The 21,281-nt window shown below is 43.3% G+C and overlaps 1 protein-coding gene and 1 long non-coding RNA gene across 6 annotated transcripts in view; one reads left to right on the top strand and one right to left on the bottom strand.

Moving 5' to 3' along the window:
- The window catches only part of SPATA16 (spermatogenesis associated 16), an 85,401-nt gene extending 71,109 nt beyond the window's left edge, over positions 1–14,292 (top strand). For all 3 annotated transcript variants that reach the window (XM_090147725.1, XM_031614568.2, XM_090147726.1), the window contains 2 exons: positions 3,607–3,690; positions 13,782–14,292. In XM_090147725.1, coding sequence (XP_090003851.1) covers positions 3,607–3,690; positions 13,782–13,997 — 300 coding nt within the window. In that variant the 3' untranslated portion in view covers positions 13,998–14,292. The remainder of the gene's footprint in view (positions 1–3,606; positions 3,691–13,781) is intronic.
- Positions 4,688–20,034, bottom strand: LOC149916665 (uncharacterized). 3 transcript variants are annotated; one of them, XR_016469780.1, is made up of 4 exons: positions 19,960–20,007; positions 19,674–19,875; positions 7,488–7,554; positions 4,688–6,728 (listed from the first exon to the last, which is right to left on the bottom strand). It is a non-coding gene; the product is annotated as an uncharacterized LOC149916665 (long non-coding RNA). The 3 variants fall into 3 exon arrangements; XR_016469779.1 differs by having other exon boundaries at positions 7,470–7,554; positions 19,674–20,034; XR_016469778.1 differs by having other exon boundaries at positions 19,674–20,034.
- Positions 20,035–21,281: the final 1,247 nt, after the last annotated feature.

The raw sequence follows: 21,281 nt of genomic DNA, 5'->3' as shown, positions 1-21,281 counted from the left end.
GGATCCACCTGCAGCCATACAGGGCTCCTGAGCACTGCAGAATGAAGGCTTCTCAATCCCCCTTTTGCTGCAGGGACGAGCAGCAGCCTGCGGCCACAGGAGGTGGACAGCAGACAAGAGGCAGCAGCACGACACAGAGCCTGTAGCTCCTACAAGATATTCTCAATTTGAATCAAGTTTGCTAGTATTAAACCTCAGCCAGCCCACATTTCAAGGCCGACTAAAGGCTCTGGAGTTATTGGTACATAATTCAGTGATAGGCTTTCTCCAGGCTGCAATATTTTCAGTACATCCCTATCTAGGCACAGGCTATTACACTGCTGCCTGTATCATGGAGTGTAGTTCTTGCATGCCTGGGAACATTTTGGGGAAGGTTTCAGGCCATCCCCAAGGGCTCTGGTCCCCCAGGGCAGGCCTGGGCCCCTACTGCAGGATCTAAGTGACAGGGCAGAAATCCTTCAACGAAACCCCTGTGCTTTGTTTACAGAGCCCAGGGTGACAATGACTCCTAAAAGACAAAGGCAGAAAATCTCTACCAGCTCTTCTATCCTAATTATTAAAATACATCATCAATTCAGCATTCGCTTTTTTTTTTCCCCTCTTTGTCCTGTCATCTTCCTGTAAACTCTATCTGTATGTGCAATTGGAGGCTTAGATGCTCTGTAGCCAGAATATTTTAGGAAACTTCAGGCACCGCAGCATCGAGGCACATGGCTACAAGCACAAATGTGCAGAGCCACTTTACTGTGGAGTAATTAATAGCCTTCACCTCTCCTGGTGGCACCGGCCTGCCTGGCACAGCTCCTCTGGTGCCATTAGCAGCTGCTTGCCTGATTGCATCACAACCAAACCATAGAATGGCTTGGAAGAGACCTTGAAGCCCACTGAGTCCCAACCCTTGCCATGGGCTGGCTGCCCGCACCAGCTCAGGCTGCCCAGGGCCCATCCAACCTGTCTGGGGAACCTCCAGGGATGGGGCACCCACAGTTCTCCAGACACCACTTTCCAAAAAAAAAATTCCCCCCTAACGTCTAATCTTAATCTTATTTAAATTTTAAACTGTTCTTCCTTGTCCTCTCACTATCTGCCCCTGTAAAAAGTTGCTCTCCATCTTGGTTGTGTCTGGGTGCTCTGAGTGCCCACGGCCATGGGGACAGGATGGCAGCACCCACAGCCTCCACCTGCACCTCTCTCCTCTGAACCTTTCTAGGAGATATCTATGTACTTTTAAAGATATTTTTCCATGAAGAATACTCAGCTGGCCGAATTCTAATCTCACTTGTGCTAATAAAAATTTAAAGTAATTCCTCTGAGGTCATTCTGACTTTGCATTGGTAAAATGGAGAAGAGGTTTTGTGACCAAGGAAGGCAGTTAAATTGTGTGGCTGGAAAATGCTAAAGATGTCAAATGTTTATTATCACACACAGTATAAGTTGCATAAAGCTTAAAACATGCTGAATTTATAACAGTGCAATTTGCACTGATCCAGCAAGGATCCCAAAGGCATTTCAGTTATAAACTCTTCTCTGTAAATGTCTTCCTGTAACTAAATAAATAGAGTCCTAATCTATAGCACAGAGAATTTCAGCTGAGGCCTTTTTAGATGAGTATTTATTCACAGACCCCAGGAGAATAAAGATCTCGGTTAACTCAAACAGTTGAACAGAAAGGAGGAAAAACCCCAAACAAAATTCATACAAGGTTTACGACTTCACTGTCATCCTATTTGTAGATGATAAATCAAGATGAATCCTTGTTAAAAAAAAATAAGGGAAAAAAAAAAAAACAAAAAACATAAGTCCATTTCAGTTTAAAATCAAATGAGGACAAGGTATTAAAATATGGCATTTTTTCCTTGGAGGGGATTTTCCAAAAAAGATCAGCTCTGGGAGAATTACCGAGGTTTGCCAACTGTCCCCTCCTGTCACATTCACATTTTCCCTATCAGCAAAGCCAGTGACAAACTTTGAGTGATGAAAACAAACCCAGAGCAGATCCTGGGCCCTTTGTATGAGGACACCCATCATCCACCCAACTTCAGTGGCCACTTTTCTTAGTTTACCTTCTTGCCCAAAGCACTGACATCTCTGGCCTGACTGGGTGTGTGGTGTGAGACCAGCACCCCACTCCCTGCCCCATTGGTTCTCCTCGACCCACTCAGGATGGGGATGGCTCCAAACAGCCATTTCAGTTACAAACTCTGGCCATCCTGCCCTTCCCTGCCTGGTTCCACTCTGACACGGGATTTGTGCTTCGCCCCTTTCACCCTTAATACCCTTAATCTCTGGGCTGTGTCTATTCCGGAGTCATAGAAGGAGATTATCTGTCATAAAAGTATTCTGATGGAAAATTCCTGACAGCTTCTTGACTCTTTTCACATTAGATTCAGAGGCAGAAGTTTGCAGTTTTGTTTTTCATGAACAGTGACGTGTAACTTAAAAAATAAAAATCACATTTTCATCAAACATTTAGGCCAATGAAATGAACTTAATGGCCACACAAGCACCACAAAAGGCTAGAACCAACCCTCATACATTAACCTAGAGGTTTGAAAGACACCTGCACCCTCTGTCCAGCACTGGGATGCAGAGAGGGAATTTTAACTCCAAAAATCAGAATGCGAAGCTGAAGTGAATAGAAGTCCATTCCCTGAATTTCAAGGCAGCACATTTGTATCTCACTCAGATAAACCTAAACACTGATATTTTGAGTTTCATCTCCTCCTGTGCTCGCTGCCTGTCTTGGTACAGCAAGAAGAGTCAATTTCTATATGAACGCTCACACTCTGCTATTATCATCCAGTCTGTCTAAACTTGTGATGAGCAGCAAATATGGGAAGAGTCACCACCAACACCTAAGCATCTTGGAATAAATCTAACAAGCAGACTCACACCTCTGACCTGAGAGTACCCAAGGCATTTTCTACTGCATGGGAAAGGAATGGGGTGAGGCAATACTGCAAACCTGAACTTTAGCCTTCCCTCTAAGCACAGATTAGCAAGTCCTTTCCTACAGCTTCTTTCTATAGTTTACATTAGAAATTGCCAGCCTTGTTTTTATGGTGTGCTGTGCTGAATGATGGGGAGGAGGAAGGGTCTGCAAAGAAAGAGGATAGTAAAAGAAGGGGAAATGAGCTAGACACTTCCAGCTACAGTAAAAGCATCTCAGCTTTAGTGTTGTCCTCTTGTGCAGTTTTACATTCTGCCCTAAATTATGATGCATTAGCCTTGGGAGAAAATGCTAAAAAGCATTCATGTACAACACAGAATGTCTCAGACAGCAGAGAATGAAATATGGAACCTCTATTCTTTACAGTCCAAGTCTTCCTTTACCAAGTATAAACATTTACCACATATATTTAAGCCTTATAGGCTTAAATACAAATTTTCCAGAGTTTTTTTTCCCCCATTGTTAAGTATTTTACATCCACAATAATACAGCGTAATGGCTGAAGCAAAGACGAGGTGGCGATGCTCATTGTGTGAAAGATGAGTAATAAAATCATCAGCGTACAAATGATTTTTTAATAAGGTTTTAATCTGTGTATTTAGAGAAGTTATTTCTGTGCGAATTCCACGCTGATAATTTTTATCTTGGTGCCACAGCTGCAGTCGTTAATGGCAGATGCCATGGACACCCTTGAAGGAAGAAGGAGCGATAAAGAACGTGCGTGGAATGAAATCGAGAAGGTAAAAACCTGCAGCAAAGGGCAGAGGAGCACATTGTTCCTCGGGGAGTAAATGTCCACCTGAGCCAGAGCTGCTCACACGGTAGGAAGGGAATTGGGTGCCAGCTGAAAGCCAACGCATGCCTCAAATTTTCCTAGCTCTCAGGCATTCTCTGCTAATACATATTCATTTCTTGCTTTCACCCCATTGCTGATCTTTGGCCACGTTAATAGTCTCATGCAATTAGTTAATGAAAAGAAACCCGCATGGCTTGTTTTAGGCTGGTAATTGTCATTCTCTTCTATCTTTGTTGTACGAGGTACTGTGTTAATTGTCTGGGGGAGCTGTGGGGGAACAAAATTCATCCGGACAAATGAGGTCCCTGAGTGGAGCACAAATGAGGCTTTGGCATGTGAGACAGAACAGCCATGTGAACGCCTCTCTGAGGCTCTGCACAGCAACAGGGCAAGGCAATTTTTGCAGGATTTGTCAAGTGCATTGGCTCTCTGTGCAGATGAATTTGACCCCATGTAATGAATAATAGGTCGAGTTGGGATGTAAGAGGAGCAACTTGCATTTGCACAGAGCCCTTCAAACCAAAACAATTCACTCTGGGCATTCAACACCATTGACATTTGGCCCCTCCTGTGAGCAGGGATGGCAGTGTGTAACCAGGAAGGGAAAATGTTGCCCTCAGATCACAGCACCACTCTGGCACAGATTCAATAGCTCCATCGGGTCTGGGATGCATACTCACCCCATACTGCAATGGGAGGACAGAGGGTTGCAATGTTGGTGCTGACAGGTCTCAGTGTTGTCCCACTTCAGTATTTAGGGCTTGCAGACAGGTCTCAGCACTACATCAGTGTGTGTAAGGCAAGGAGCTCTGAATCTAAATCTGTATCTAAAATAACGGGGGCAGAGGGAGTAGGGCCTCTCAGAGCCACTTGTATTAAAATTCCAGCCCTCAGATAGGTGGCTTCTAACAAAGTTCCCAAACTACTGAATATATGCAGAAAGCAACCAAGACACACACATCCAAAATTAAGAAACACCTGATTTTCATCTCTTTGGAATGCTCATGAGGTTGGTTAAAAAAAAAACCAACAACCACCAAACATTAAATATTCACATTGCTTTGCATCACACCAGGATATTCTCTAAATCTCTCACACCTGCCAGCAGACTGTGAGAAGCCTTTGCAATGCAAACGTTGGGTGCGATACGCAATTATATACATTTATCAATTACAAACACATTTCCTGCTCTATATAATCAACGTTCACAACAACATGAGCACAAAGAGTCAATGACACACTGACAAATAACTTATTCCCTGTCCTTCTTTGGCAGTTTTTCCTCCCATTCATAGGCAGCAAATAAAAAGCTTTCCAAATTTTTTCCAAAATTTGGGATTTTAGACAAGTTTAGGTGCCAGATTTTCACAACTTTGAATGACCACAGAAAAAAGAATGTGGTTGAAAGTTAGACTGAGTTCATAAAAATGGAAAAGTGTATTAAAGACTCGTTAAATGCCGTAAGGTTTTCCACATATTCCAACTACTATCTCAGTGTAAATTCAGTATAACATCTTATTTTTTCCCTTTTGGTGCATTTATACTGCTTTATATACATCCTTTCTTTTTCTCTAGATACTTCAACCTTCAATATAATCTTAACCAAAATCAAGCTAACATTTAAAAACGGACAGGCATCCCAAATTACACCACACAAAGCTGTGCACGATTCTATATTTAGGAATAAAATTTGCTCCATGCCTGAAAATCTGCTCTCTGCCATTTTAAAATGTGGTGCTCCAAAATTTGTTTGCATTGAGAAGATAATTTTGCATTTCATTTTTGACAGCTTGAATAACTGCGTCTGATTTGGGGCATCCTGTTCCAAGCAGAACTTAATGTTTGTTTCGTAATACAGAAATCTTTTTCTGTATTATTTCAGAACAAAGAAGAGGGGTATTTGATGACGCTCTCTTTTTACACTTTTCTCCAACGTTTCATTTCAGCATATTTGGTGCATTCTTAGAGAAACTGTCTTTTTTAATGGAAGAGGCAGAAAAGCACATGGGAGGCTTGGTTCTTGTTTGGGGGTGGGTTTTATGATGCATCATTTAAATCAGCTCTAATTAAGAACATCACACCAGCTTAAAGGACCTTAGAAGATCGCTACAAAGGGGGACTAAACCTGAAGACTGAAAACTGACGTGGCACAGATCGCTGCTGGAGCCACTGTTCAGCAGTTCTCTTGGCCCATCACGAGCCATTGGCTGTAGGTGCCTCCAAAGAGCATTCTCACAGATCCAGTTAAAGGCAGTTATTTGTATTTTTGCTATTGAATTAATTTACATATATTGCAAAGTGAAAAGGAACATAAAGGAGTTATACTATCAGCTATAAACACAGAACTCGGAGAAGCTGACAGCTCTGCTACCACCAGTGAAGTTTGGCTCTTGCGATAGAAACAGCTGTTGCACCTAATAAAAGCACACACAGTTTTTCTCTAATGCAGAAGAATTATATCCGTGCTTATTTTCCAAATGGTTAAAGGGTCTGTCAGAACTGCCATTACAAACCACTGCTTTCAGAGCTTTATATTCCGGAGTCGGCCATAAAAAGTCATTCAGGCTGAAATCTGACATCGCCGGGCACGAAGCTCAACATCCGAACACTTCTCCCTTTGTCACAGCGGAGGGCTTATCAAATTAGTTTGAAATTAATCTGAGCAATTTTGAACTTACAGGACTGGCAAAGCTGTAACGCATACATAGCTTCAAGTGTTTTGGGCGCTGCGCTGCTCACCCAATTCGCTGACAAATGTATGTTTTTAAGCGCAATAATTTTTCAAATGGGCTAATTATTTTCGGAAGCCTTAAATACAAAGGAAAGAAAAATGACGCAGCAATTAGCTGGAGAAAGGAGAGCAGCACCGCTGGGAGCACTCCTCTCTCAGTACTAGCAGGCTGCAGACTCCAGCCACAGGTCCTGGCTGGAGAGCACAGGTGAAGAATCCTCCTGCAGAGACTAAACTGCATCTCAGGGATCCTGGAGGAACAGAAAAGAAACATGGGCTGGGACAGGCAAATCCCTATTCTCTGGGATTGTACAGAGGGAAATCCCCCTTGGGGAATTTCTGGGGAATCCCCCTTGATGTATGTGAGCTCAGATTCTGCCAGCTCCCATGGGATGGAGCAGTAGCTCCCATGCCCTCACACACACACTATGTATCAGCAATTCAGGGAAATCCACACGGCTGGAGGCAAGCCCCAGGATCAAGCTTGGCACTGAATAACTCAAAGAATCAGGTCTCAGTGGCGGCTGCAGGACTTTATAGCAGCTGTGGAAATGTGGAGAGGTTTATGATATCTGAGATAAAGGGGCAGGAAAACCCCTCCTTTCCTCCGGAAAGCCTTCTCTTCTCTGCAGTTTTCAAGAAGTATTATGAGGGATTGCTTTCCTGCCTCATAAGAATAAATTCATTAATAAAGCCTCACGATATTATGACGAGAGGCATTTCATTAAATAAACAAATACTTTAGAGCCCATCAACTGTAAACTTCTGACATCCAAAGAGAGGAGAGCCAAATAGGGCAGCAGGTGCCAATATGGCTGTGCTTCTCTGAAGATAATAACGCAATTCTACTTCTCCATTTAGCCCCTAGGCTTTCATAGTGGTTTCATAGGATCCTCTTAACATCATCTGAACAGCCAAAGGACAGACAGGAGCTGGCAAATAAACACTTCTACATGTGAGACACTTCATAAAACCTTCACATCGGAGTTTACCTCAAGGGCATCACATACTTTGCAATGTAGATAAGTTATTATGCCCGTCATTTGCTGAGCTCAGTGGAATGCCTGTTTCATAAATCTGAAAACAGAGCAAACATGGATGAGTGAATAAAAGAACAGATGTAACTTACATAAGGATAAGTACGTAACAAAAACGGCACTAATAGATGTGAATATGAAATGAAGTAAAATTAGCCTAACATTATGTAATCTTTTAGCCAGGCACAGAAATCTCAGTGGTTGACCTCCACTTACTACACCTCTGCCTTTTGTGGCAGCAGGGGAAAGCTATCTCATGACCTGTGCTCTTCCACTGACATTATCTCTTAATTGAAAACCAAGCCATGGAAAAGGGCCACAGACTTCTCAGGCACTTGGTCAGCCAGAGAAGCAAGGAGGGAGATTCACACGATGTTGATGGAAAGCAGACACGCTGCTGAATAGTACTCAGCTGGCTACTGCAATTGGGTGTATATGACTTGGCAAGTTTCATTTCAGTAGTGCACAGATCCACTGCAGAAAGGGAGGGGAGAATCAAAGGATGGCTAAGGATAGGAGAAGCAAGTTTTCAGGGAGAGGAGTGGAACTCTAATTTGTAGTGGGTAGGAAAGGGAGGAAAGTGCAAACAGAAGAGGAGAATTATATTAAAGGTGCTGATATGAGTAGGCTGAAAGTGAAGGAAACAAAGAGCAGAGCAACCAGGTCAAGGTGCTAAATTTTGATTAGAGTTGGCCAGAGGTTGGCTTCATGCTAAGTTTAGAGAAAACACATTAAAACATTCTGCAAAGGATGAACTTAGAATTATGACAGCCTGGAAAGGCACAAGAAATAACTATGGCTAAGAGGTTTTCAACCTGGCACTGAGAGAAGTTTTCAAGCCAGGCAGAGAAAGTCAGGAGAGCATGTGAATAGAAAATGAGAACTCCCTGCTGTATGAGAGGTGATACAACGGAATCATCCACTACCAAAGTCCCATTAGTAAATGCAGCACCACTGTGGGGACAGTAAAAGCACAATGACATTTACAGAGCTATTTCTGTAAAAAAGAGGTGACAATGGGGTTCAGGAGTTAACGACACTCCTGGTCCCTAAAATAAGCTCCTACACTTGTCAGTCTCTGGCTCCTCGTTTCTCACATATAAGAGAAGTGAAGATGCCACACTGGTGTGGACCCCAGTTATACTGGAAGCAAAGAGCACATCCTGCCTGTTCCTTACCCTCCAGACATCATATGAACTATCATATGATCATATCATAGGAACCACACACTGAACATCTCCCAGCCACAGCAAGGACAGCAATGCAGTCTAAAACCAGGGGACATGAATACTAAGAAACAGAGAGCTTTTGGGCATACGAGGCTTTGCTCAGCTCTGACGCAGATCTGGGAAGTTTCAAGTTCACAATTCTACACCTGTCTGTTTTTTTGCAGACAAATTAGTTGGCCTAATACCATATATCACTTATGATTCTGAGGCCATTACAGCTGCAATAGAAGTACTCATAATGCTACTGGGAAAGAGTGTTTTGTTATGAGAAAGGCTTTGATCTATTCCACGAAGCCATAGGGTGAGATAAGTCACTGGGATAATTTTAAATACCAGTAAATACGGCAATTGAGCAGTAAATGTCTCAAACATCAGAATAATGTAGACGGTTGCAGCTGCCTGGCTGTTAAATCACAGGCAATTCTGGGCATTAACAGTCCCCGCGTAGGGATTTAGATAAATATTTCCCCAGCCCTTGCTAATCATCCTGTCACTTATAAATGAGCAGCCAGTTTACCTGCTGCCCTCTGCTAGAGAAGGTCTCCAGCCCTATAAACACTTGCCACGAGGTATTGTTACTGCTGTGAGAAACGGCACGAGTCAACAGGATGGTTCACAGCAAACACTGAGCTGGACAGCGATGTCGGAAGGACTGGTAAAGTACCAACTAACCATCTCTGTTGTAAGGTTCTCAGCCAATGTAATTCTTTACCAGCATCAATATTGTCTTCTTCACTTCCTCATCAACACTCTTTTCTCCATCTGCCAACTAGCCTTATTGATAGGAACAACTTGGCATTTTGTTTTTATTTTGCATCAGTATTTAAGAAGTTTACTACCCAAACATGCAAAGGCACCATACACAGATGCATCCACCTAACACATACTTCTGCAGTTTTACACTTTACAGATTCTGCTTACTGCACATCCATCTACATTCTCTTCTAAACTGTTATTTTCCTATGTGAGTTCATCCCCATGGGATCTCAGCTGTTCCATTTGTGTTGCTCTGAACTCTTTAGCAGCTATTACCATTGATATTGAATCTGAATAGAAATACAAAATATTTTAAAAGACACAGGCTAGCTTGCAGTAAGCCCTGACCCTTCCTTTGGGTCATCAGTAAGCCATCAAGCATGAACATCTGTTCCTTGGAACAGCCCCCTTACTGCAAGGTTGACAAGTTCCATGACATCTGTGGCCTACCAGGACTTGGACAAAGCCACCCTGTGTGATGGATAGTGCCTACGTGTGCTGTTTTCATAGCTAGTACATATCACATAACTAGGAACCATACGTGGGATGCCTTATCCCAGGGAAGGAAAGGCAAAGAACATACCAGCATTGTGCATATTTCAGAGCAAAACCAGACACATTTGGGCAAATTGAGAAGTTACTGTGGGGTGTTAGCAGAAAAGCAGTGGGTGCTTCAGAAGAAGAGGTGGGAACTCCTCAGCAAGTCCTACTTGGCAGAGCAGGGTGGTCTCAGTGCCCTCCTGAAGTCCCTTGTAACGAAATATGATGGAGAGCAAGAGTGCCAGCTCCATCCTTGGGCAACACTTGCAGAAGGGCAGGGTCAGAAATATTATGTGCATTGCTCCTAATAATTTTGTGGACCTGTGTAATATCACTGTCAAATCTTCCCATGGGTCTGGATCAGACCCTAATCCCTTTGAAAGCTGTACCTTGCCTCGCCTGACAAGACCCTACCTTCACTTGCCCGTCAGTTAAACCAGATGATCTTAGCATTCTTTTCCAACCTTAATCATTCCATGACCCTCCGTGGTTCATCCCCAGATCTGTATTTTCCCCACAGCCACGAACTGCATGAGATCAATGTTCTAAAAATATAAGTATCTGCACATTCTGCTCAATCTTTGAGAACAATGTAAAACCATTTCAGCTAAGAATGAACTGATCACCTCAGTACCTGCATGGGCCACAGATCTTTTTCTCTTCCCAACAAACTCTGAACTGAGCAGAGTAATGGACTTGTAGCACATCCAGGTACTTCTGGTGCACTAATTATGCTTTTCACCTTCTCACCCTGCACCAGTACAAAAAATATATTCAAGTGCGGCACCGAGGAAAGGCAGACTCAACCCATCTCATCCAGCTGCTTCTCTCTGAGAATGACAGAGCTGAGAAACGCTTCTGAGGCAACAGCAGTAGTGAATGTCCCACTGTGAATGAAGTCATAGAAAGGTTGGAAGGGATCTTAAAGATTATCTTGTTCCAACCCCCTGCCATTGGCAGGTTTGCCATTTTCTAGAACCAGCTGCCCAGAGCCCATCCATGGCCTTGAGCATCTCCAGGGTTGAGGCAACCACAGCTCTCTGGGCAGCAGTTCCAGGACCTCACCACCCTCTTGGTAATAAATCTCTTCTCTTTTAATTGAAAGCCATTCTCCCTTGTCCCATCACTATCAGACCTCCTGCTTGCAAGCTCCCTTCAAGTACTGGAAGATTGCAATGAGGTCTCCCTGATTCCTCCTCCAAGCTGAATAAGCCCAGCTCCCCCAGACTCTCTTCGTAAGAGAGGTGCTCCAGCCCTCTGATCCTCTTCATCACCCTCCCCTAACAGCTCCGAGGCAGCCCTGTAGGGCTCCTCACAGGGTGAGCTTTGGCAGTGCTTTACCCCGTATAGTGACACTTCACCCTATAGAAAGGTTCAGCTACACAACCTTGGGCTCAGCAACCTCTGTGCTTGGGAACAGATCTAAAGCCTTTCCAGATCTGCTTCTCTATACCAGTCACGTTTGGGCTGGCTGTGACGTATGTCCTTCTGCATATTCTCATTCACACAGATTCCTTTTAAAAGGCTTATAGGGTGGGAAAAAAAAAAAAAATTAAAAACTGAAGCTATTGATTTTAAGAATTAGCATTTCCCCCTGAGAGCTGCAGAGGTGGCTCACCAGAGTCGAGCAGCAGCAGAGCGGGCATGGGGAGGTTTTAAATCAAGGCAAAAAGGCAGGACATAATGCTTCCAATTTACTTCCTTAAAATGAAATGTGCAAGCTAAAAAGCCATGAATAAGCACTACTGAACACCACAGCCACCAAAAAGGCATTTTTAAGCCAGCCCCTTTCCCCCTTTATCTTGTCAAGAGACTGTATTTTCATTGTGTTTGTATGGTAATTTAAATCACGGCAGAGCTCAGAGCATACAGTGTAATTGTAAGTCAGCGAGGGTTTGAATGTCATCACTGCTGTGCAAATAACATCATCAGCTCTTCAGCTGTGTCAGTAGCATTGCAATTATGTAAGCAACTATTATTTCCACCCCTGATATGCCATATTAGGACTTATTTGGGGTGCTGGAGCTGACAGGTATTCTGTAAACACGAGAAGCACATGACAGAACTGAGCTGTGAAGGAGCACCGATGCACCCTGGGCTCAAGGGGCGTCCGCAGTGCTGGATGGCCCTAATGGAGCAGTGGGGACATCACTCCCTCCCTGGTACCTCCCACTTCCCTTCCTCTTAACACCTTTCATGCTCTCTTAGACACGAGCCCTCCCCCCAGCATCTAACGGGTTCCTTATAATCAGAGAGGAAAGTCACAGAGACATTTTAATTTGGTCTGTTGCAGAACAGCCTTGGGGGTTTGGTTGTTTGCAGTACGGCTGAGTCCTCGGACCAGAGCTTGGCACGGAGCGATTTGTCTTTCTCAGCGTTCCTGCCTGCTCCTGGCAGATCAATGATGGCCTGAGCTTTTATTTCAGCTCCGTAAGAATGAGCCCAGCATAACGATGCCTTCCCCTAATCCACCGTGCTCACACGTCACAGCAGAGCCAGTCCTGACCTTGGAGTGCTCCCATTGCAAGGACCTCACAGCACTAAAGGAGCAAACAACAAGCATGTGCCCACCAGATTCTTCTGTAGGCTCCAGGGGGAGGAGGAGGCAGAGCTCCTGAGCACCCCAAGGGGCAGAAGCAACTATCCACGAGCTCCTCTGCTTGCTTAGTTTGCTCCCCACCACATGCACACCCCTCATACCAGCAAGAGCTCTGAGCTCAGGACTGAGGAACACCTTCACAGCAGCTCAACATAGGAAGAAACACAACAGTGAGCCCCTCAGATTAATTTGCAGGCAATGCTCAGTGTTGTGACTAACAACGCAAAGCTCCACCAAATGTGCGTCAGAACGACAGATTAGGACTTTTTTTTTTTTTTTTTTTTTTTTTTAAGATTGCAGCTTACAATGCAATTGGAAAATTGATTCTTATATCCCCACATTATAAGTCCTGAGCGTAACTGAGTGCAAAGGGAGAGGGGTCTCATCTTCACCATATGGAAACAATGCACATCGCAGCAGCCAAAGGGTTTGAATGAAGAGAGACAGCCAGGAAGTTATGAACAGCATCTACTTACAGAATACCTGCAGACAGTACTATTAATGTGTATTTTTTACTATGGACATTCATTTTCGGTTTTGAAGACACCCCTGCAAGCTATTTGAATACTCTCTTTATTAGAATAATTATGTTTTTATTTGCGGAGGACAGCGAGGTCATCTCTCCTTTTACAGTGTTCTCCAGTGAATTATATTTCATGGGAAAACATATTTATTCAGAACTTCATTTTGATTTAATAGAAAAATTGTTCGTGCCATGGCACTGCAGAATACTCATTTTTCTCCATGTGTTGATTTTTGGCATATAAATGCCAGAAGCCTCTGTTCTCTTCCCTTATCAAGAAAGACTTGCCTGAGATTAATTTCCTCATCATCCTTTCCTTTTAAAGTGGCTGTTTTTCAATGACATTTAAAGACAGAGTTGTGATAAATTCCCACATTCAATGCGCAGATTTCAATGAAAGAAGTCTATTCCACGGTAGTGAAGTAATTGAAATCCAAATGGAAAGGGACAAAGAAAATGTATGAAATCATGTACCGTTCCTCCAGCCAATTGTACGGGGGTGCCTTCACGTGTTTTTTCTTTCTAATGACAATTAGTTCTGAAATAAACTAATTGCAAAAGTTTCTGATGCTTTTCCATAGGGGAAGGGACATGGTTCTAACACTTCTTTGTAATTGCAGATTGCGATAATTGTAGACTTCATATACCAAACAGAAGACAGTTACTTGAAGAACAAAAAGCGGAGAGCGGCAAAGAGGGAGAGGAGGAAAATGAAGAAGCTTCAAAGTACAGAGCAACATCAGAGCCTGGGAAGTACAAAGCTGTCCCTCATCAGCCCTAAAGACACGGCCACACAGCCAACAAGAGAATTAGCACCGCACATATCTGATGGATAGGTCAGCCCAAGCCACCTCTTCACTTAATGAGCCTTTCCCTCGCTATGGGGTACCTGGAGCAAGACACTCCTGCACTTCATTAGCCTTAACCAGTTGGAATAAACGGCTTAGTTCAAATTGCCTTATTTAAACAGTAACACCCAGCTGTGCGTTCTTCTCTCTACGTATGTGAGGAAAAAGCTGGGGAGGGAGTCCAGTGGTTTGCACACATGCTTGGATGCAGCTGCAGAACGATGGCTGGGGTTACAGCTCAGCCACCTGCTTGTTCAGGTGGGCACATATGAGCAAAGGAAGAGAACCCAACATCACCCCTTGGTTGAAGACATGGAGTCTTTCGCTCTGCTCTGTGTGCTAAGGATGAGTTTTCCTTCATTAGACAATAATTTTTAACTTTTATTTATTAAAAGACCTACTTTTTAATAGGGATCACCTTATCAGGTGATGTTCAGCAGCATCCTGCAGTGATGCACACAGCCTCTCCTCAGGCTGGCATTTCCTTTTCATTTGCAGTGTTTGCTTTGTAAGAAAATAACTTCACTCCATCAAGATGGGATTCAGTTCCTTACACGTTCTTGTTCAAAAGTGACTTCAAAAGGCAGAAAGGAGAAGTCCACTCACCAGCACTCAGGCTTAATTAGAAATCCAGGACCCGAAAGGTATTTAACCACTTAATTAACCACTTAATAATCACAGATAAGAGTTTTAAACCTGCAGATTTTCAGCTGCCACAGACCGTTTTTCTCAGCTCTCATAAATGAGTTTTAAAAACCAAGAAAGGATCAGCACAATCTTTGATCGTCCTTTGTTCACTACAACAGGGTAAGCAAAAAACCTGAGAAAATCTGAGCTAGTTTGAGCTCCTTAAACATGTGGGACACAGAAATGAAGAGTTATTGCCCTTCAGAGACAGCATTATTTTGCTATGGAGTTGGTTTTGTCAGATGAAGTTTTATGACACGTAGTGGCAATCATCCATCTTTGATGAGCAGACACACACTAAATCAGAAAGACTGCTCCCCACGGATCATCAAGTCACAGTCAACACAGGGTTTGGTAAATCATGAGGCTCTTAAGCAAATATTCTTAATTTGATGTAAACCAGCTTACTATTCTGCAATATTTTATGCAAAATCATGCATTTTTACTTAGAATGATGACAAAGAATGAAGAGCAATGAAAACAGGTGATCTTTGTGAGGGGCTTTGTGAGAACCCCAGACCTGAGACACAGTGCAGCATTTCCCTTTCAGATTGCTGAGATTCAGGTAGGGCAGGAAAAAAGGTGCTGCAGAACAATTCATCACTGTGGCAGGGAGAAGCCATTACCCAAATCAATCTGCAAGGTGTCTGAAACATCTGGGCCAACATCTGGCTACAGCGCCCTTTAGCCTCCAGAAAGCCACAGACTAACACAGTTGTCAAAAGAAATCATCTGTGAAACAGCACAAAAGAAATATGAAAGGAGCCACTGTTGTGGAGAAGGGGGTTGCTGCTTTCCAGAAAAGCCCAGGCCCAAATCTGCACGCAAGGATTTTACTCAAGCACATGAGTAAGATCACTCCCCAGCAGTTCCACTTTCAGGTCACTTCTGTTCCAAAGGCTAGTTTCCAAACGAATGATGGACATTTGTTTTCCTCCATCGCATCCTTTTTTTGGGTCACAAAGATGATTTATCTGTCAACAGCTAGGTTCACTGGCCCCAGGAAACTTTTGTCAGTTGAAACCATTCAATGAAACGCAAAGAACAACGGTACCAATTTAATGAGGAAAAAAAAAAAAAAGGAAAAATATCCTCTCCCAAAACTGCCTCATAAGTCTTTTGCTTGCTGTTGCAATCATCACCTCCTTGTAAATGCCAGAATTTCTGCACCAAGCCCTAGAAGGGACAGTGAACGCAAGCAGAGTGAAATCCTCCAGGTATGGGGAGTTCACTGTTTGGCTATAGCACTGTGCCTCACAAAGGGCTCAGAGATCAGCCTTATACATTTTTCGCTTTCGCTGTTCATGAGGTCTCTTCTGTCAAAGGGGTGCTCAGCTGAAAAATAAAAAAAATTAAATATACCACCAGTGGAAGACGATACCATTGGGATGGACCAACCTAGAAGACACATGAACGGCACTCCCTGCTAGGCCTTACATTAGCAGTCTGCTGTTGCTTCTCTCCCTTTGTAGTCAATCAGAAGAAGAACATAAAACAACTCTGAGCACCTCAGCCATGCTCCTGCCTCTGCTAGCATCTGCCTCCGGCTCCACGACATGCCAAAAACGAAGGGCAACACAACACTGGTGTCAGTTTTTCCTTGAAAGTTGACTCTACAGATTGCAACCTCCTGAGAACAAGCAACACCTTACACCCTGTCTAGGTCTTCCCTCTAGAAATTACCAGATAGCACCGGTAAACCAAGCACCATTCAAGAAGTATAACACTAAGAAATTTATGCATCGTTGTTTAACAATACAGAAGACATAGGAAAAGTATCAGGCACCAGACTACTTCCAAGACACAGACCACAGCTAGAATTAGATAGATATACACACACAGCATTGTACTTGCAGCCTAACTGAGGATCATGCAAAGGCAACTTGTTCCTTATTCAGGGTCTAGATGCAATCGTACAGCTTTAATCCCAAAGGACAGAACAACAGCAGGCTGCAGTTTTACATTTGCCCGATTGAACTACAATCGTTGTCACAGGAGCCAATTTCACGTTGGCTGTTTCTTGCTCTTGTTGCAATTCATCACGAGAAGACGTGAGATCTAAGATACCTCAGCCAGGCTCAGCCCATGAATAATACAGCACACCGCTTCAACCTTTTCAGTTTGCTTTGTAGTGCGATTGGCCAACCATTGCTGTCCTCCCCTGTTAACCACCCCATTAACCTGAGAGGAAAAGGTGGAACGGATGGACAATTAGCCAGCAGAATACTGAAAAGGTTAACACCGAGGCACGCGGCCCTGGCTTTCTTCAGCTTTAATGGTATTAAGATTCTTTCCCTTCCGTTTTCAAAGCCTGCAGTGAAGAAAAAATAAGAAACCGCACAAGATGAACCTTTGTTCTCATTTCAGATTATAATCATGTAGTTCTTTTCAGATGTCACACTTGGATGATTCTAGTTTATGCGTGAATAAACTGAGAAGAATGTTTATTTTTACCCCTCTCAATATGGAGAATATTCAATTAGAGCAGTGAACTTTTGCTTTGAAGCTGGTCATTCTTGAGAGAAGGGAAATGGGAGAAGGCAGAGACAAAACAGCTCCACATGGCCACCTGCCTCCGGAAGATCCCACTGCTGCACCAACCGTGCTGCTGAGCGGGACGGGGATCCTCAGCAAGAGGGAACGGGGAATTGCCACACACTGGGGGCTGCCCCCAGGATTCCCTTGGTCTGCAAGGGTGGGCAGACCTCGCATTTCTCAGGCACATCCAGAAAATAAAGCACAGCATGTTCTGCAGAAGTCTTGGAAGTGCCAGGTGAAAGCAGCTGTCCCACTTCCCAAAGTTTCCCATATGCCTTTGCAAAAAAATCTTCCAATTTTTTTGGGGGGGAAGACCACAGTATTACAAACAACAATTGCGCACATCAGTATCAGAAAGTGTTTGCAGAAGCCTTGCAAAAAGCTAATTTCAACATATCACATCACTTGTAAAGCTTTCCTCAAGGTGACCCTGCTGCACCAGCCATGATGGCATGGGACCCTCCTCTTTGCACAAGTACTGCTTTGAGCTGCCAGTAATAGCAGTGATCCTAAATACAACCAGTGTGAGAAGTAGGGGCAGAGAGGAGAGGATGTTTCCACCACCCATCAAAACTCCATGGTTTACATTTATTACAGTTACAGACTTGCAGTAACGCTGAGACTTTCATTATTATCTCATAGTAATAATATAATCACTGTTTTGCTTAAGGAGAAGAATGATACTCAGACAGGAAGAATCACTAACAAAGAAAAGAACGCTTTAAATTTTAAAGCTGACTTTTGTGGTTTCTCTCTGTAATACATTTTAAGTCCAGAAGGGACCATTATGATCACCTACACGAATTTTTACACTTCTTGATACATGGGATCTCCAGTAACATACCACTTTTTAACATTACTCTTGTGCATTATCTTTGTAACACTTTTACAAACTATGTATAGAAATAGTCGCACACTCTGGAACATGCTCACTAACTAAGAGATTAAAGGAGCACAATTTCCCTTCAGGGATACAGCGGTTCCTTTTAGGATAAAAGCTTTATGATATATTTGGAACAACGTTAGTGACAGAAATCAGCACAAAGAAAAGTTTATCGGGATGAAGGTACCTTCAATGCACTGATTTGAAATTACCTGTAGAAACTGTAATGAGCCCTTAGTTAAAATCCTTCTTGGGTTTAAGTCTGGAAGAGAACCAAGTGTTTCAGCATTTAGTGAGAAAAGCAATAGCAGAGTTTGCTGGTTTACTGCCTGTCCATTACTCTACCCACTGCCACTCAGGACTAAAGGGAAAACATCGCTGCAGGATGATCCCATTCTCTACAGCTCGTTTTTACAGTTTGCTATCACAGGTTAAAACACATCACTGATTAGCAGAGCAGTAACACTGTCAAGAAGCAGATTAAATTCCGGTCCTTTGAAAAGACAAATGAAGAGAAAGAAAAAGAAAGACAATTCATCAGCACGTTTGTTCCAGTGTTTGGGTGACCTAGAGAGTACCTATGGCAGTGAATGAGTTGTCGCCTTCTGCAGATAAAGGACTAAAACACTCATTGTTCTGTGGCTCCTAAATGAGGGCTTGGGCGATCTGTATGAGAATGGAGTGCCAGGAAACATGCTGAGTTGTTATACTGTCTTCAACAGCTTCCCTCCAAAGCCTCTTTTATAAGCAACACAGCAGTAACTTTATTTTTGAAATATATTTATCCTCCACCATTGTTAAATGCACCCTAAGGATCTTTGTTTTCCAGAGGGATGAGACCATCAGCTTCCACATATCAACAAACAAGAAGGGAAAGCTTTTTTAGTAGGACAGGGAGCATCACTTGTTATGGGGGGTAAAAAGCTGGAGGTGCAAAGAGCCTCATTCTGCCATTTAATTAGTAATCAGCAACGATCTGTCAGTCAGAACTACTGTAATTCATGAACTGTTAAGTCAAAGCAGAAACGGCAAGTAATTAGACTGTCTCCATTAGAGCTTCACTAGCACTCGCTCATACAGCAAGGGTTTCAATCTGAGGGAGAAATGGATGCGCAAAGCTCCTTAATATATTCAGCTTTTTAATTAGCAATCAGTGCTGATTTGCCAGCCATATCCAACTCTAACACATAAGCCACTGAAACACAGGGAAAAGACAGATTTTCAGGATCAGTTATGCTTATATTTACATCCTCTCCAGGCTGAAGCACAGAAGAAACTACTGAAATATCATCATTGCCACCACAGAGCAGCAGAAAGCACGTAAGAGTCTACACTCCAAGGTAGCCAACAAGTTCCTGTCTGGGTAAAGACAGAAGCTGAATATTTATGAACACATCAGTGCTGAGAGGCAGTCAGCATCTCCCAACACTGACAAACAAGCATTACCATTTTTAACTGTAAGTGAAACAAAACCTCCAAGAGCTCACGTAACACAATTTATATTCCGGTCGATCCTACTTTAGAAGAATCCATAAACAGATTGATGGCACACTTACCAAGCTGCTGCACTGTCCTCGATCTCTGGATGAAGAAAGGGAAAGCAGTAGAGGAAGAGAGATGGAAAGAAGTCATCCTTGGTCTGATCCTCACAGTGATAGGGTGTAACACAATGGAAAGCAGAGCAACAACAACAGCACAGTCCCAGGCTGCAGCACGGCCCTAGGCCACAGCAAGCAGAGACTTGCTCAAATGCAACAGCTGTGGGCACATAAACAAAGGAAAGAAGCTGCTCACTTTCAGAAGGCCTCAGCTACACAGGGATCCCCAGTGAGATGCCCTCACCTCCATTGGCAACCCTTCAACGAGGGCTGGGAAGGGGTGCATCCTGGCTCCAGACCTTCCAGTCACTGCGGTACATTGCACACACCTGAGCTGCCTGGGTTGCCCTGCCTTCCCACCAGGTGCTCAATAATTGCTTCAAGCTGTGACTCAGCATTCCTGCTACAGGGAGAAACATGAGCTGCCTTTGCAGGTGGAGCAAAAAACACAGCCTGCCTCTGGGCTGTGGTGGGCCAGCTTTATTTCACCCTAAAATGAAAAGGGCTTCAGGGAGCCCCTGGGTAAACTGAGTAGCAAAACTGGGTTCTCTATTTCTCCAGAATGAGGCCAAAAGCCACTTCCTTCCTCCCTGGTCATTAAAGCATCTGAGGTTCTGGAGGGAGGGGGAGGTATAAAGACCCTCCTCTTTCTACAGTTATTTATATTAACATCAGTACTTCAGTTGTTTAACTTCTCAAATATGAAGTGCCTGCCATAGGCCTCCCATAGGTCTCCCTACGTAAGATAAAAATAAAAGAATGCTTCACATCTCTTTGTAAGTATTTAATGACTATAAATACACATATGTATGTATATATATAACTCTTTTCAACAGAGGACAGCTCCCGCCGTAGTCAAACTCTAAAATCAGTCAATATATGAAACAGCTGATTAAAGCACCAGGGCAGCTCAAACCAATTACAAATTGCAGGTAGAGTGGTAATTGCACTCTTAACTGCCTAAACTGGGCACATACAAATGCATCATTGCATTTGTATAGAGGCTCTGATAGAATACTCTGTGCCAGATGAAAATTCAGCCTTAAGTAGTAGTAATGTTCTTATCTAAAAATGACTTTTGTTTGCCTAACGTCTGACAGTGCTAAATCTATTTCACAAGATGTTTAATTAGTTTGTTTTCATGGCGTTCTCATTTCTATTCCAGCTCTCATTACTGATGGGAGAGAGCATGTTTCTGGCTCTGCACTTAAAAAACAGTCCCAAGGCAAAGAACGTGGCATCAGTTTGCCTTTGCCTTTCCAATGTCAGCTGTGTAGAGAATTCAGCCAACATTTTAAGCTCTCAACAGCTTTTGTGCTTTTAAAGTACGTTCTAGCTAGCCCCTGCTTTGTCTCTGATGGCTGGCTTTCATAGATTGTAAACAACCATCTCACAGCAGAGTTTTCAGTTCCTATTTTTGAAACAGCAACTATTTTCCTGCAAAATACAGGTCAAGCCGTCCTGTTGAATCTACAACACATTCAGAAACAGGTGCTCTCAAGCAGCTGTAAGCTCTCTACCTCTTCTCTTTCAACAAAAACCTATAAAAGATTAATTGTCTTAGTC

This window comes from Phasianus colchicus, chromosome 10, assembly GCF_987193195.1.
Source record: "Phasianus colchicus chromosome 10, bPhaCol1.hap1.1, whole genome shotgun sequence".
In the NCBI taxonomy this organism is placed as follows: Eukaryota; Metazoa; Chordata; class Aves; order Galliformes; family Phasianidae; genus Phasianus; species Phasianus colchicus.
Note: the sequence above shows the minus strand (reverse complement) of the source record. Positions and strands in the feature narration are given on the sequence as shown.